The sequence below is a fragment of the Oenanthe melanoleuca genome, chromosome 4A, assembly GCF_029582105.1.
Source record: "Oenanthe melanoleuca isolate GR-GAL-2019-014 chromosome 4A, OMel1.0, whole genome shotgun sequence".
NCBI lineage: Eukaryota > Metazoa > Chordata > Aves > Passeriformes > Muscicapidae > Oenanthe > Oenanthe melanoleuca.
In genome coordinates, this window is record NC_079338.1 from 13,341,075 (window position 1) to 13,357,845 (window position 16,771).

Genomic DNA, 16,771 nt, shown 5'->3' on the forward strand with positions numbered 1-16,771 from the left:
ATAAAACGGTGTGTTCAGTTAGAGTCACCTGTCTTGCTGCAGAATTCAAGCAGTCATCAGAGGTAGAAGCTAAATTGTAGTGGTTTGAATATGTATATCTGTTCAGAGGTCTGACCATTTATGCTCCCTCTACCTGTTGCATCATTCTGAGCAGACTCTTGGTCACAGCACCATAAATGTATTCATACTGGGGTCAGTTATGGGAAATAGTGAAACAATGCTGGTTTTAAATTTGTTTGCAATTTAATATGTCCAGTTTTTTCTTTTGCAGTGGACATATTTACCTTGTACCAATGGGACAGTCATGTTGTGCTCACACTAAGGGTTGATAATTTGTCTTTTTAGAGATCTAATGGCAACCTCTGCTTTCAGAAGTGATGGCTTCAGGCCAGATCAGGGTTTGGTGGCCCTGTGCATGTTAACTGTGATCATGGAAATGGGAGGCTTCTCTCTACTAGCCTGCATCTTCTGAAGATAAATGCTCTTAGCTTCTGCTGTTTAAAGAGAACCTTGATCTTTGGTGCCACATTTCAATTCTCAGATCATCAGTATTACTTTAAATTATTCTATCACCTGTGTTCTGCTCTTAAAGCTAATGCAGGTGTTTTTCTTGCTTTATGTGTTTTACCATACAGAGATACATGAAACTGGGCTTTAGTTTTCCTTTTTGGCTCTTGAGCTTTTCTGAAATTGCATCTGCAACATTCATTTTTAATACATGGTTGAATTTTTATCTCTTCTTTTAGATTATGAAAAAATATTTTCTCTTCTTGAGGAGGTGCAAGGACCTATGGAAATTCAGAAGTATTTCATTGAATTTGCTATCAAGGAAGCAGCAAGGTTTGTACAGATAGAAGTGACTCAGAGTCATAAATTAAATATTAATTTAGATCATGGTAGTACATAACAAACTTTATCAGTGCAAGTATTTTGATTTTCTGGTTTGACGTATTTAAATTATAATTGAGTGGTCAAACTACCATTACATTTTTATGTAGAAATGCTCTTTACATAAAATTTAAATATGAATTAGAGAGATAACAGGTTGTTATTGAAGAAGAATTCAAAATATGATTGGGTTGGGGAGGGGCAGATGTATTAAATTAAATTTTCTTGCCATTCTAATGCCAGAAATAAAGCAAGCTCTTCCCTACTGGAAACAGAGAGCCTCTGGTAATACAGTTTGTCATGGCTGAATATTCCTAAGCTGTTCAACTGTATTCTTGGAAGAAGAAATTTATATTGCTCTCCTTCTCTTCTGCAGGTTTAAAAAACGGGTCTTAATACAACACTTAGAGAGAATACTAGAGGAACTAGATTTCACCAGCCCACCCAACAGAGTTAATCATGTCAACAGTAGATAATAACGTACCAGCCGGACGAATGCGGACCAGGAACGAGTTTGCTGTGCCACAGAAGAGTGGAAGAGGACGGAGCTGCTGCCCTCACCATCTCGGCAGTCAAGTGATTTTACTGTCACAGTCTGAGAAGAAGCAGTGGAGCTTTAACTTTAAGAGCCTGATTCGGCAGAAGCTGGGCTATAACTAAGGATTTGCTATGAAAGGTGTGGCTTTTTCCTGTGGAGGGTGCTCTTTGCTCAACAGGCGGAAGAAAATAACCATTGCTGCCCCTCCTGCAGGTGATGAGAATTTACTCATTTGAACGCTGTCATTAGACATTTACGTGCTATAGGCAGCAGGTTGCACTAAAATGGGGCACTGTCAAATGCACACACTGTCTGCATCGTGGAGAGAGCCCGTGTGTTCCCAAAAAAACCCTCCCAGAAACACCTGCACTGGTAAAATTGCATGTTGCCACCACAGAGACAAGGGTCTTGTTCCCAAGAACTGCTAGCCATGCCTTTTACTTGAGATTCAGTGTAGATTGAGAGTAAAGAAACTGCTATTGTGTTAATGAAAGCTAAAGACAGCCCTGTGACTGTTACCACCTGATGGTCACTAAACAATCTACCTCAGACTCTCTTCTGTTTTGTCTGCAGACATTATGAAAGTGCACCTGAGGCTTCCCAGGTCCCCGACTTCAGTTCTCTTTCATCCTGTGAGGAGGACGGAGATTCTTCAGGTGGCCTTGGCACACGCTGTGCTTTGGAAGCACTAAAAGGAAACGCTTTTAAAAACGTGTATTTTAATGTTCATACAAAAGAGATTATTTTGAACAGTATTGTTACCAGATCACTAATTTGATATTTTAACTGTATAAATTTTTTGGAACATATGTATATATAAAATAAACCATTTTATTAATTTTTAAGAAGTGCTAATCTGAGGAGTCTGTAGCGGGCAGCACTGAGTTCCTCCAGTTAGTTGTCTGTTACCAGCAGACTGAGGATATTTTTGTAAAACCAGCTGAACCTGGTGTTTCACATTCTCAAACACAGCTTGTGGTGTTAGCTGCAGAATGTGTTTGTACCCTGGAGCACCTGCCCAGGTGTCACTCAGCTTGGCCTCTGGGGTGCACGTTTTTACTCAGTTTTGAGGGCCATAAGTTCCAGTTTACCAAACCCTAGGTTACCTGAGCTGGTATCCTCTCCTCTATTCCTCTTAACTGTTTTGTCCAAAGGCAATTCCTTATATAACAGGACATACAAAGAAGACTGAAGCCACCTGCATGTAATTTTTTTTCCTCTTTAAAGCAGTACCAGTAACGTGCCAGTATTGAGTGGCTCTTGGGATGAGTGTGTATTTTCAGTTGTTTGCTCATAACCTCCTCTGATCCTCTAACAGCTTTCTTTAAAAGACAGGTTAAAGTTGTGCTCATGCTGACTTGTGCTCTTGGCCTCGTATGGGAGCTATCCCAGGGATTCCAGTGGACAGGCCAGGCAGGGAAACAGGTTCTTGTGGTGACCCTGTACTCTGTTCCTGCTGTTATTTTTAGTACAAACCAGCCTGTGAAACATCTTTTCCATCCACTCTGAAGCAGTGGCCTTGGTTTCCTTGGAAGATGCAGTTTGACCATTGGAATGGCACCAGTGAAATCCAAGAAGGAAATGAAATTTGAGAAGGAAATTAAATACAGCAACAGCAAATCTCTGTCGTGGTGTATATGAATGAAGTGGCATAGAGGAAGGCATTACTATAAATGTACCCTGATTCTTAGAAGTAACTTTTATTCATCTGTGCAGATGAATAAAATGGAATGTTTTTTTTTAAAACCCTACAAATACCTTGGAAGTGATACAAAGGAAGATTTACTCCTTTGAATTTCACATGGCAGCTGTTTGTCACTGTGATGGACCTCCCATGCCAAGTGTTGGACTCTTAGAAGAGATTTTATTTACAGAGGGTCAGATACACTGTGCATACCTCGTTGTAAAATGGCCTGGTTAAATGCATCAGGTTGCATGTAATGTGCTATTCTTGAAATAGTAGGTGGTAAGAAGAGACAGCTTTCTTCCATATAGTTAATGGCTGTTCAATTTTCATCACCAATTCCAGAGACACTCACTTGATTATTGTGTGTCTGAGCAGGGGCCATATTTTTAACTAATGACCTTGTTAGTGTGTAAACCTGCTCTTTTGGTGGGATGCAGTTGGCTGCCAAATCAGCTGCAGGGAGCTGGTAACTTCCATTCACTCCTTTGGAATCTTGCACCTCAGAAGCTACAAAATACTCAAGTGCAAGCAGTGAGAATTTTCCTTTACCTCAGCGTTATTTTATCTGAATAGATTGAATTTGGGTTAGAATATTAGAGCAGCAGAAACCATAGTGAACTGGACATGAGTCTTCATAAGAAAGAAGGAAGGAAGATTTCTTCAGGGGTTGTGTCAGTGCAGAGATGAAGAAAAAGGAGCAACACCAGTTGATGAAGAGCACACACAGCCCTGAATTCCACATGGAAATGGCTCATTTAGGAAGCAGAAAATGCTCCACAACGGGTTTAAGAAGATTCTTAATGGAGAGAATTCCTTGTGAGCCAGATCCCAGTGCTGGATGTGGGTGGGACATGCCTTGAACAAACACAGTCCCAAGCTGTGCTGGCATTTCAGGGACAGTCAGGAGGGCACACTGGTGTCAGGCTTTGCCTTTTTTGTTACAGACCATGGCCCAGCAGCAAGAGCTGTGTCACCAGGGCTGTGACCCGTGTGACAGGTGAACCTCTCACAGCAGGAGGGTCCCTCAGCAAGGGCTCAGGAGAGAGGATGAGTCCACTGATGCATCCTGGAATTGGAAGCCATTTGTTCTTTGCTCAAACTTGTATTTTTGAGCCCTTGTTTATGTAAGGTTGAAATAATGTGGCACAGTTGAATTTTGGGAAGTAGGGAAGAAATACAGCTCTGTGCTTCCTGTAAGGAGCCCTGTTTAACAATCTGAATTAACAAATTTAGCACTTGCCTTCCTTGGCTGGAAGGGTTGTGAGGTGCTTTTGGAGTCTGCATAGTGTGAGTTCTGCTGCATCTGTTTTCTGGCCCTCTCTTAGCTAGGCCTCCTCAGTGCATGTTTCCTTTATTTTTTCCCTTGTGGACATCAAGGGTTTTTCCTCCTAAGCTGTGCAGCTCCAGGCTGGTCACTGTGGCAGGTGTCTGTTGGGTGCTGCTGTTCCCAGTTTGGGGGCACAGTGCATTTATGGTGGGCTTGTGTATTCTTGTCCAGGTTTAACCAGCATCAGAGATTGTCATCTTCCAGAATAGTAGCTGCAGAGGCTGTTACTGTGCTGTGCTTGACTGTGCTGTGGTCAAGCAATTGTATGTCTCCCTTTGCAGGAAGCTGTAAAAAAACCCACCAGACCTATTTTTTGGGTTTTTTTTAAAATCTGGTAATTTTTTCCTGGTTCTTCCTCTAAACTGCTGCCTGAAATGGCAGCAGTGTAGGCTGTTGAGTTTGATTTCTTTTGGTCTGTTCTTTAGTATCTACTAAAAAACTGATGGAAAAATACAAGAAATGCATTACCTAACAGAAACAAATGGTTAAAAAAAACCCTATCAAGCTCAATTACAATGTTTCATACCAGCAGCATGGCAACATCACACCTTTAGCAAATGGACTTGAGAGTGCTTGTCTTGAGAATGTGCAACCTAGTTAAGCAGAAAACAAGGCCAAAGACACTTCAGATCTGGCAGACAGGAGGTTTGGCAGAGATCTGAAGGAAGGATGTTAGTCACTGGAATTAAAAGGAGCTGCTGCTTGCAGGTCTGCAAAAACAAGTTGAAGTCTATCCTAAGTGGAAAAGGAAGAAACTGGAGAAAAAGAATGCCTTGGGATTTAGCAAAAATCTTCTGGCCTGCAGGAATTGTTAAGCTGTATTCTAAATCTGAATCTTGGTATCATTTCAAGGAGGATGGACTAAACAAAAAATGTTGAACTTTCCTCAAATTATCCATTCAGTTGAGCTGCAACCTGGCTTGTTTCATCACTGAAGGACTGTTGGCTTGGCTTTGTCACTGGTGTTTTTCTTCTCTCAGTCTGTGATGTGGTGGTGTCTTTTGGTAGTGGCTAAAGCAGCATGGCAGGGGAGCTCTGTGATTGTCCATGGAGCTGGGAGCACAGACAGGGGCTGTGGGAAGAGTGGTGGAAGAGGCAGTTGCTGCTTGTGTGCTGTGGGAGGTGGTTCAGCTTCACCTTTTCCATGTCACAGCCTTCATTTTAAAAGTGCACAAGATGCTTCTCAGGGCTAGGAGCACAGATCTGGTTCCTTGAGCAGCTGATTACTCAGAGTTGAGAGGATGGATGTGCCAAGGAAGGAGTTAAATTGTACAGGCTTGTACAGCCCTGTGGTAAATGCTGGAGGATATTTCCATAGGCAGTGGAAGAACTGAGCTGCACATGCCTCTAGCCACATGGCTTTGCCAGGAATGGGGACTGCTGGTACTGAATGAGGAAAATTGCCCTTTACCAGGAGCTGGGAAGTGCTCAAAGCAGATGCATATTTCTTCAGATTTTGAACTCAGGATGAAGCTCTCACACAATTTATATTGAAGTCCAGGGGAATAATTTAGCCTGGGAAAGATGGTGGAATAGAAACCTCAGATGATGTTTTTGAGAGCTTGGGGAAGTTTTATCTTTACATCTGCAATGGGAATTTGACAGCTATTTCCCAGTCCTGGACCAGCTCCAGCTGCAATGGAAGTAGCTGGATTTTGGCATTTGTATATGCTTGCTGTCATCTCAGTCACTGTCATTCCTCTAATGCAAACAGTCTTGCATAATGTCCCTTAAAATATTGGGACACCTCTGGCAATTTGCTGCATCCCAGTGCTCCACTCTCCACTGCTGAGCAGCTGGTAGGAGGGACAGAGTTTTTTGGGAATGATCCCCATGGTGTATGTCATTTACAAAGTGTTTAGAGCCCTGCAGGATGCTGAACAGGAGGAGAGGGTTATAAAGCATTTTGGTAGTTACTAGGGCAAAGTTCTTTTTTGTGTGGTCAGCCTGTTGTCATTTACTCCAGAGCAGGTGTATATTTTAATGTTAAACTGTATTTGTAAATACTTAATATGTAGAATGTATCAAATATGGGTTCAGTCTGTTGTAAAGGATGGAGCTGGGGGACTTTCCCCCCTTGCTTCATCTTGCAGGTGTGACCCAGGTGCTTGTGCAGAGGTGGCCCTTGCAGAGAAGGATGCTGGGCTGTGCTCAGGTTTTCCACAGGGAGGGACTGCTCTGGAACCATCCCAGGTCTTGCATCAGTGACAATAGGCAACTGGAGCTGATTTTTGCTGGGTTTGTGGAAATGCACTTACTGTTTCTTGAGGTGTTGGTAGCAGTGTGAGCAGTTCCTGTCTGGGCACAGCTTTCAGAGCTGAGGAGGCTGTCAGGGTATTTGGGGTTTGAGCAGCCACAGTCTGGTCAGGGCATGCTGCTGTAGTGGCTGCCTGATCCCTTGGCACTGGGATCCCTTGACACAGGGATCAAGGGTGCTTTCCTAAGTAGGACAGAAATAAAAATGAGCCCTGTTCCCCAAAACTAGAAAGTGATTAAAAAAAAAGGCATTTTGCTGATTGCAGATGATTATAATGCAGCTGCTCGACACTGACATCCCAGCCATGGAAAAATAACATTGATTCTTTGAGCTGTTTTCCAGTCTGCACAGCATATTAAAACCCTTCATGCACAGCTGGCACATTTAACTTTGATTATGTTGTTGAAGTGACTGATCTGAGAGCAGCCTGGATCCCAGTTGCTTGCAGAATTTGAAAATAAGATTGTTCCAATTCATCTGCAGTTGGTTATTTTGGAAGAGAGACAAACTATCTCGAGCACTTTCAGGGCTGCTAATTAAAGTCTTGTGGCTCTCCTCTGAGAGAGTCTTTAAAGATGGATGGAGGGACTTACCCAAGGTCATACAGCATGTCACTAGCAAAGATGATTATAAAATCTGTGCCCTAATTTGGTCTTGCACACTTGAGTTGTTTCCCTGGTGTGGACAATCCCACCACAAACCAACAACTGGCTGCTGGGCTCTTGTACCACTTGTCAGTGGGTTCCTTTTTCCCCGTGCTGTCCCACCTGCCAGCTGGGTCTGCCATGGGAGCAGGGTGAGCTGGAGACAGGAGCCACACAGAGGTGGCTGCAGTGGGTGCCTTTTGGCTGGAAGTGCTTCTGGGGCTGGAAAAAAGGAGCTTGGAAAGGAAGGCAGGAAGGCTGCAGAGAAGCTGCCCAAGCCTGTAGGCACTTGTGGTGCTACTCCCTCTTGGTTGGAGTTTGGCTTCTGACCCGAGCTGCTCCAGCACCTTTCCTTTCCCAGCTCAGTGAAAGCACCTTTTGAAATTCCGCTGGCATCCGTGGGTTCAGCGCTCCTCCCTCTGCACTCACACCTTAGAGGCGCTATCCGAAATGATCATGAGCGGGAAAGGAGCCGGCGGGGGTGGGGAGCTCTGCGAGTGTGTGGCAGCCACCGAGCCCTCCCTCCCGCAGGAGTTTGGGAGCAGGGATGCGGTGTTCGCTCGCTGGGAGCGGGATGTGCGCAGGACGTGCCGGGGCTCGGCGGGCGGGGGAGGCTCTCACCGAGCCCCTGCGGCTGCAGCAGGTGAAACGGGGTCAGGGCGACTCCTGGGAACTGGCTGTGAAATCCCCGCAGGAAAGGCACGCACTGGTGAGTCACGGCCAGGCTGTGATGGGAAATGGTTGCTGGATAATAGTTCAGCGATGGTGGTGGCTTTTCTTCACACATCAGGACCCTGAGGAGGCTCTGACCTCGTGGGGCAGCCAAAAGCTGTTTTCTGTAGGGGTTCCAGGTGGCCAAAGCTGAATTCCTGCAAATGTAAATACAACCGGCTCTCCTTCCCAGGGTCTGCCTTGCACCCCTGGGCTTGGTGTGCCACTTATTGAAAGGAGAAGAGGCTGGGAAGGTAAGGAGATGAAAGGGACAGCTCTTGCTATGATAGGAAACCAGAGATTGAAAACCTTCCCCTGTTCATGCTCAGGCACAAGGCAGGAGCTCTTCTGAGGGATTGGGCACTGGTGAATTTGGGAGGTCGGTGCTGTGCTCAGTGTGTCTGGCATGGGGCACTGCCAGGGGGTTTTGTGCTCATGGAGTGCTCTGCTCTGTCTGGAGCTCCTCTGTCGTGACTCACTCCTTATTGCCCTGCTCCTGTTCTAGCTTGCACTTCATCTCTGTGCAGCATCTCACTGCTCTGCTCCCCAAATGTGGTGGGGTTGAGCCTCAGGTCTGCCCCTTTCAAGCTCTGCAGCACAAGAAGCAAAGGCACAGAAGGAATTGCCTTGCAGAGCTCCCCTGCCCACTGCTCCCATGCTGGGAGACAGCTCAAGCTGTTCCCAAGGTTGTCCTTCCTGCCAGGACAACCCAAGGCAGCAGCAGGGCTGTGGCTGTGCTTGCCCACCAGCAGACCTGGGTTTTTAACCAGCCCTGGTGCATCCTGCAGGATGTGTGGGTCCCTGCCACGGGAGATGAACGTGGCCCTTGCTCTGCTGTGGCTTTTCCCAAACAGACATGGAAGGAGCAGCCAGCTCCAGCTTCAGAATGGTGGTGATGACTTCGAGATGGTGCCACTGTCCCCAGGCTCCCTTGGCAGAGATCTGTGTGTGTAGGAGGCTGTAGAGCTGCATGGTGGCCTCGGGAAGGGAGGGGACATTATTTGGCCCCTTCTCTCCATGTGCTTTGTGCTGGGGAGGTGGAGCCTCACTGGGGTTGCCCTCTCTGGGGGCTGCCCCAGGCCTGTGGGTGCTTGGAGGCTTTGGTAATGGCCCAGGGACTGACAGGCTGGTGTGGATGTGGGGAAGAGGAGCCCCTCTTTGGACTGCCTGCCAGACTCCAAAACTGCTTTGGGCTGCATCTTGTTTTGTGCACTTCTGTGTCTGGGATGGGGAATAAATCTCTGCTTCAGCCTTTGCTGTGCACACAGGATGCTCCTCCTGCATCCTGCACTGGAGCAGAAACCTCCTGGGGCAGGGACAAGGGATCCTGGAGCAGCCTGGGGCTCCAGGGACATCAGCACTGGCCTTTTGTGGCTGGCTCTGAACTGCTCTAAAATACACAGCAGAAATTCCTTGGGGGAGGAGGGGAATATTTTCTTTCCTTCTGTTTTTTGTTTTGTTTTTTTTTCTGAAATCCGAAGTGAAGTGCCCCTGCAGCACAGCCTGCCTCTGGCAGGTCCTGGGGCAGCTGGTTCAGCCAGCACCAGTGTGGGCAGGGTGGGCAGTGCCAGTGCTGGGTGCTCTGCCTGGCAGCACTGGGGTATGAACTGGGAATAAACAGCCACATCTCTGTGTGGGGGGTGCTGTGGGTTCCCTGGGACCACTGGCATAGGTTGAGCCATTGATAATCCAAATGCCACCTTTTATTTATATTTTTTTCCATCTCCCTTCCTACTAAAATGGCCTGGAAAGCTGTGACACCACAGGCTGGGCCCCTGCCAAGGAGCCCTGGGGCTTGTGTTCCTGCTCACACTGCCAGGCTCCCGGCTGCCTCGCTGCTCTGTGAACTCCCACTTGCCTTTCTTGGCTGGAAAAAGGATTAAGTTAGCAGGACAGGAAAATGAATTAGCTGCCATTTTAAGGATGTAGCTTTCGTCGCAGCCCGAAGTGTTTTGAAATGGCATTGTGTCACTGAGACCAACCTGGGCTTGATTAAAAGGCTTTTACCTGCCAGAGTATCAGATTTATTTCCGCCAGGGTTCTGCCCCTGGTGATTATGGCTTCAAGGTGAACCTCAAGGCCAAATCCAAGGAGTGTTTTGCCTTCTCTGTTAGTACTGGCTGTGGAAAGCTGGTACCAAAGTCTTTTCTGCTTGTTTAACATTCAAAATAGCCTTGCTTTGCCCTTCCCCTCTGCAGGCAGCCTGCCAGTCTGGCACAGCATGGCCAGGACAGCAGAGAACTGCAGAGCTGCAGCTTCCCTGCCCAGCTGGGGGCTTCCCACAGGGAGCCTGGGGCAGCACCGTGGCCCTGGATGCTGCAGGGTGAGCCTCAGCCTTCCCAAATTGTCTGGTGGGAAATTGCTGCTGTTTGGTGCAGGTGGCAAAAGGGGAAAGAAATGGCACCACTCTTGTTGTGGGGGCTGTATCCAGCTAGAGAATGTCCCCATAGTGATGTCCTTGCTGAAGGTGTCAGAGATGGAGAAGGGCAGATCTACTGCAGTGTGGTGAAGTGTGAGAGAACCCGCATGGGAAGCAAGTGATAAAGGAAGCCAAAAATGATTTTAGGGTTAGACAGTAATTGTCATTCTCTGCTTTCTTCAGCAAGGGGGACTGTGTGGGTGCTCCAGAGCACCTGGAAGGGGCCAGTAGCTGCCAGCTTTCCCAAGAAAGCTGCTCCCGCTTTGGGCAGCAGTGGGGCTTGGAGCACACGGGTCCTGGCACCAGACTGCAGCGATGGCTCTGTCTGGGACACGCAGAGGGGACACATCAGATGTGTGACCAGGAGGGATTTCCACACATGGTGCTGCCCTCACTGACCTGTAGAATAAGTGCTTCTGCCATCACACTCCCCTTCTGGCCTCACACAGAAGGGCTGCACGAGTGACCACTAACACAAACCATGGTCCCCATCCTCTCACCTGCAAGGGTGTGAATGACTCCTGCCCTCCTTAGCAACTCCCCACTGAGCTCTCACTGGAATAGTTCAAAAACCCAGCAAAATTAATGCAGATTAAACCTGCTACTTCAGCAATGAATGGAAATTACCAGCACATATTTTTTATTTTACTATTTAATGTAGTAGAAATATCACGGCTGGTAGCCAAAGCAATTCAAGATGTGACGGCTGCAAATGTGCATTGGGCGAGGCTGGAAACTCTCCAGTCTAATTCAAGCAACTCTTGGCTCAACTCTTGCTTTGCTTTTGAAGAAGAGAAGCTCATCTGTGAAGAACCCCATGCTGCAAGGTAAGCACAAGGTGGCTGTGGGAGCTGGTTAAGGTGCCCCATCCCAAAACACTGACTTTGTGTTTCCCCCTCATGTTCTGTGCTAGATGCAGAACTGCAGCAGCACAGAAAGCAGATGAGGGGTGAGTCTGCTGCAATCCTGATGGATGCTGCAGTTGAGCAAACTCCTCCAGTGCTTTGCTAACTTTTCAACCTCCCCCAGTGGAAAAGCAGAGCAAGGAGTGAAAAGTGATCTTGCTCAAGTCCAGGATTTTAACTATCACCAGCCCTGAGAGCAGCCTGAGCGTTCCCTCAGTGACTGTTGCAACACCAGACCTTGCAGGAGCCTGTCCCGTGGACTGGCAGGGGATTAGCACATGGCAGAAAAGCCTTTACTGTGGTTAAATTGAAGACAGAAAATATGTCAGCTCTGCCAGAGAGGATGACGAGGAGCCTCAAAGGCAAGCAGATCCCCAGGCTGGTAATATTTTCCTCCTAAGTGTTTTACTCAGCTACTTGCAGCTATTTTGATCCCCCCTTCTGATCTTATCTCCCAGTAATGAATACCAGGCCAGACAGCACTTTCACACAGAGATGCCATAATTAAGGCAATCACTTAATGTCCGTGCTGGGCAGTCACTTTTAAATAGTCACTCACCAGGGATTTGCTGCAGCAGGCTCCAAGATGGTCAGAAATAAACAAACAAACACTTTAAGGATATCAATTTTTATTTGACATTGTGAGATCAATAAGAAAAAATAATTTGTACAGCTTTGTGAACCGTTGCTGCTGCAGAGTGAGGCTGCTCCTCACGAGAAGGGCCCTGACACAGCCACAGGGTGCTCCCAGCAGGACCTGCTCCAGCAGCAGGTGATGTTCTCCACCTCCCTGTCCCAGCACCTCCCACCTTGGGCAGGTCCCTGTAGCCCTCCAACAGCACAAACAGGGCTTCTCAGATGTTCTGCATGAGCAGCTCTGCTCTAAGACCCTCTGCAAAGGGCTCAGTGCAACCATGGCTGCAGAACCCATCTACTACAGTGGTTACTGAGCTCCTGCTGTGCTTCTCCCTCCCTCTGCTAATTCTGTCTCTCCTCTGCCCCACAAGGTGACCTGGCCCATGTTCAGCCTCTCCTCTGTGCAGCAGCTGCAGCACAGCAGCCCTGTTCCTGCAATGGAGATGACCCAATACTGTTTCCGAGGCCTTTGGTGCTGGCAGGAGCTGATTTGTGACACCAGCAAGAGGGGAACCAGGACACTTTAGGAACAAATCCTGCAGCTCAGATGCTTTCAGCTGGCAGAGTAACCCTTTCTAATCAAACCCAGATGCTTAAGAGTGATTGTAGAGCAGCAGCCATGGATATTGCTCGAGCACTGGGGCACCCACTCCATAGGACGGGCAGAGCTAGAAAAAGAGGCTTCGGTTTACACAGTATTTTTGCCAAGCTTTTTGCCTTTGACAGTTCCTAACTGTTAAAAAAAATACCAAACACAACTCAACAGATGCCAAGACAAAAGGCTGAGTTTCCACCGTGCCAGTGAAACATCCTCCAACCAGGCCAAATTCTCGCTGGCCCCACCAGTATCTCGACCTACCCTCCCTCTGCTGCACCAGGGAGCTGAAAAGCCAGACCAAGAGAGACTCTAGCATTCATTCAGCCCCTGAGGGGAGGTAAGAATTTAGACATAAGTAAGAGTTAAGGACAGTATGATCAGTTCTAATACATGAAATCAAGACAGTAATCTCAAATCAACAAAGGGCTCAGCTGGAAAAATCAAGGTGGAAGGCTCTGTAGGCAGAAAAGGGGTAGCTGTCCTGGATTAGTGCCAGAAAACAGAGCAAGCTGCTGGACCCTACCCCTGGATCACTCACAGAAGGGACAGTTCTTACTGATACTTAAATATGAAGATGACTTGGAGGTTGTACCTGGTGCCAACACCATGTTCAGCACGTACAGGACATTCAACATAACCCAGTTCACAGCTGGAGAACAGAGTGTGGCAGATTCTCTAAGTAAGCTGCCTCCCCCACACAAGCACCAATGCACAGCCACAGCCCAGGCAACCTGGGGCAACTTACATGAAACAAAGGAGGGCAACGAGGAAATAACATGGTAGTGAGAAACCAGGATAAAAAGAATAACCCTTCACACACCTGTTTTTCAGCATTGTAAAAAAATAAAAATGAAAGCAATCTCTTTGACTTCCCCTGCCACACCATGCTGGTGTCCCACAGGCATTCTAGGGTCAGATGCTGCCCCTTTTCCTGCTGTTCAGTGATGCAGTGCACACAGCATTTCTGACGGGGTCCATAGACTGTAGTGCAAGCAAACTGAAAAAATAAATACACTCAAACATTCCCTCCTGTCAAAGAACATTAATTGCAGGAAAAACTAGCTTGCTTTTTGTTTTAACTGAAGTTAAGTTAGCTGCAACTTGTTTTAATATCTGAAACTTTGAAGATGTGTTTCACAGCATAACTGTAGAATTTACACTGCATTGCCAATCCACAATTCGGTCATTCTCATTAACAGTGTACAAAGAAGGTCATTAGTTTTTATATATATATATTTTTATATATATATATATTTTATAAAGTCTGGAAGATCAATATAAATACTGCTCCAGAAATTAAAAAAGTGTTTACATCCCCGACTTGAATATTACATCTCAGTGTCCTGGGTTATTGGTATCATCTGTAAAAGTCTTAGCGGCGCAGAGGTTCAAGTTTTCGGAATTTCAGTGCCGAGCTGGATGACAAAGCATCTTGGTTTGAAGAAGAATTCACTGTGTCTGGGGACTGGAACAATACTCTACCACGATGATTAAATACATAAAAAGATGGATGGTTCCTTAATGTGTCAAAAGTCCTTCAAAATAAATGTAAAAAGCCAGTGTTAATAGTCTCTCAGAGCAGGGAGTTTAGAACAGTCAGTCTGGGGCGTATTAACTTCAGACACAGAAATACAAGTTTTCAATCCAAAACCCTTGCTTGCTTTAAGTTTCCTAAACTAAAACACTGAGGAAATACAGAGCCAGTTGTGAAAAAGAACACGAGATGTCCACATCATAAACTTCCCCTTCTTTTCTGGAGCTCAGGGCAGCCTGTGGATGCTGCCTGCAGAACCCTCACATGCCAGCCTTTGTTCAGCTGTCACTTGTGTTAACACCCTGATGATGCTCAGCTTTCCATCCCCCTGGGTGCCTCATGCTGAAGACTTTAGGTGAACACTCTGAAATACAATTATGTCAACTTTTTCACTTCCCATATTGCTCTGTGATTTTGGAAATGGCCAGACAGGCAAGGTCTACCCATCCAATTTTCTGTCAAAATCACAGAATATTCTGACTTGGAAGGGACCCACAAGGATCATTAACTCTGAAGTGAACAGCTCATAAAGCAGTTGAAACTATGACCTTGGCATGCTCTAACCAGCTATCCTCTTCAAAATCTTGATCCAAAATCCCGTATTTTCTTAAAGTCTTTAAGATGTCCTGCCCTGAATAGACTGTGTGAGATTCAAGTGACTCAGGCTGTCATGAGGAAGCAAACACAAGCAGGGTATGAACCAGACCCTGCAGTCTGAGACCATGTCCTGACAGCAGGTGGTGATTCCTGAGCTCTACTTCCCACCTGCACATTTCATTCCTCTACCAACTCTGCACAGCAGGATTTCAGATGAAGAAAAGCAAGAAGTTTAATTGGTTTCTGCCTGTTATCTAACTCTCCCTGAAACTCAAGACACTGTTGGCTTTTGCAAGTGTGGCTGCTCCCCTCGGGTCACTGCCTACAGGATGCATTGGAGGACTGAGCTAAAGCTAAGTGATTTCAGCTTGTACAGAGAAGCAGATAACAGTGTATGCAAAAAGAAGAAATAAAACATACTTATTTTTGAGTTCTGAAGTGGCATCCATGTCTTTAAACTCTCCTGCAATATGTGCAATCCCATAGCAGGTGACTGCGAAGGCCAGCAGAGTCTGCAGGACTATCTGCAACAGAGGGAGCACAGTGCAACACACACATCACCAAGTGTTCTGCACCTTTGCCAAAAACTTCAGCTTTCACACAGTGCCTCTTGTGCTTCTCATGCAGGGACAGCAAATAGAGGTGGGCAATTCAGTAGTGGGGAAACTGAGGAACAGGAGAACTAAAATTCCCTCTGGCAGCTCCAGCTGCCCCAGCACAGGTGTGGGTTACACCAACTGAACTGACTCCCACGGCTCCTCAGCAGGGAGCCTGAGACCAAACACTGTGTTCTGTACACTCCAGGATCCAAACTCCTGCCAGGAACACACCGTGGAACCCTGGGCCAGGCACTGTGCTGGCTCTCCGGGCACCTGATCTCCCTGCCCTTCTGATTAAGGAAAGGGGGAACAGATAACTAAAATGGAAATTTGAAAAGCAAGCAAATAAAATAAACAAACCCCCCTTCCTGAAGCAGATTGTGCTGGGATCAAGCAGTCACACTGAATAAACATGTGTCAACCAACCAGAGTCAGAGGGTGCAGGATGTTTATGCTGCAAAGGAGGTGATGGATATAAAAGCTCTCTGAGCTACATTCAGGGAATCCTGGACAAGATTCTCCAGGATAGTTCTAAAGGAGAGGGAGGTCTGGATCTGGGGCTTGGTTTCACTGGCAATAACACACTCATGAAGTTTGGATGAAAAGTGTGGTTCTTTTCAGCAGTGGGAGTTCCAATGAAAACACAGCCTAAAAACTACTTTACCTTTATGCTTGTCTAGCACATTAAAAGGAGGCAATTGAGAGATTAAACCACCCCACAGTTACACCTTTCACACGCTGCAAAAACTTACATCTATGGGCAACGTTTCATCTTCCTTTTCTGTCAACCTCATGTAAGAACGATCTACGAAACAGAAACACACGCACGCATCAAACACTCTGAATATGCAAATAAAACAACAAAAAACCCCAGAGAAACGTGTTTCTGCTGCAGAGACACGTGTCAGCCCGACCCTCCTTGGTGCCGCCGTGAGGCTCCGCTGCCCCGAGCGCGGCTGGCGCTGCCCCAGGGAGAGGGACGGCAAAACCCAGGCTGAAACCGCGACCCGGCGGGCGGCAGCTCCCCCTCCCCACCCTTCGTTTTTCCCTCCCTTCCCGGCTGCTGCGCTCCACCCGGAACCTCCGCTCTGCCCGCAGCCCGGCCCCCAAGGGCAGGGCCGCCCCCGCCGCCGGCTCGCGGCTGAGGACGATGATGATGCCGGCCCCCGCCCCGGCAGCTCCCCGTCGGCCGTGCGGGGGTGCCGCTGCCCCGGGCCGCCCTCCCGGCGGTGACTCACGCTGCGCCGCCGAGAAGGCCGCGTGTGCCAGGGCGAACAGGCCGAGCCCCACCAGCCCCTTCCACACCGACCCCGCCGCCATCGCCGCCCGCCGCCGCCAGGGCGCGCGATGATGGCGTCACGCGGGGGCGGGGCCAGGCCGCGCCCGAGCCGCGCGGTGTGACAGAGAGGCGTGGCTTCAGCGCAGGGGGCG

At 47.5% G+C, this 16,771-nt stretch overlaps 2 protein-coding genes across 5 annotated transcripts in view; one reads left to right on the forward strand and one right to left on the reverse strand.

Annotated features, from left to right (window-relative positions):
- Positions 1 to 2,270, forward strand: part of LOC130253055 (integrator complex subunit 6-like) — a 39,454-nt gene extending 37,184 nt beyond the window's left edge. For 2 of the 4 annotated variants that reach the window (XM_056491309.1, XM_056491311.1), the window contains 2 exons: positions 747 to 840; positions 1,265 to 1,726. In XM_056491309.1, coding sequence (XP_056347284.1) covers positions 747 to 840; positions 1,265 to 1,364 — 194 coding nt within the window. In that variant the 3' untranslated portion in view covers positions 1,365 to 1,726. Of the gene's footprint in view, positions 1 to 746; positions 841 to 1,264; positions 1,727 to 1,999 lie in introns of those variants that run through there. The other 2 variants (XR_008840503.1, XR_008840504.1) reach the window with 2 other exon arrangements.
- Positions 2,271 to 11,988: 9,718 nt separating this feature from the next.
- MMGT1 (membrane magnesium transporter 1) lies at positions 11,989 to 16,683 on the reverse strand. Its single transcript, XM_056491304.1, has 4 exons — positions 16,579 to 16,683; positions 16,093 to 16,145; positions 15,162 to 15,265; positions 11,989 to 14,145 (listed from the first exon to the last, which is right to left on the reverse strand). The coding sequence occupies exons 1-4, from the start codon at positions 16,658 to 16,660 to the stop codon at positions 13,983 to 13,985; spliced, it is 402 nt and encodes a 133-aa protein (XP_056347279.1). The 5' UTR covers positions 16,661 to 16,683; the 3' UTR covers positions 11,989 to 13,982.
- Positions 16,684 to 16,771: the final 88 nt, after the last annotated feature.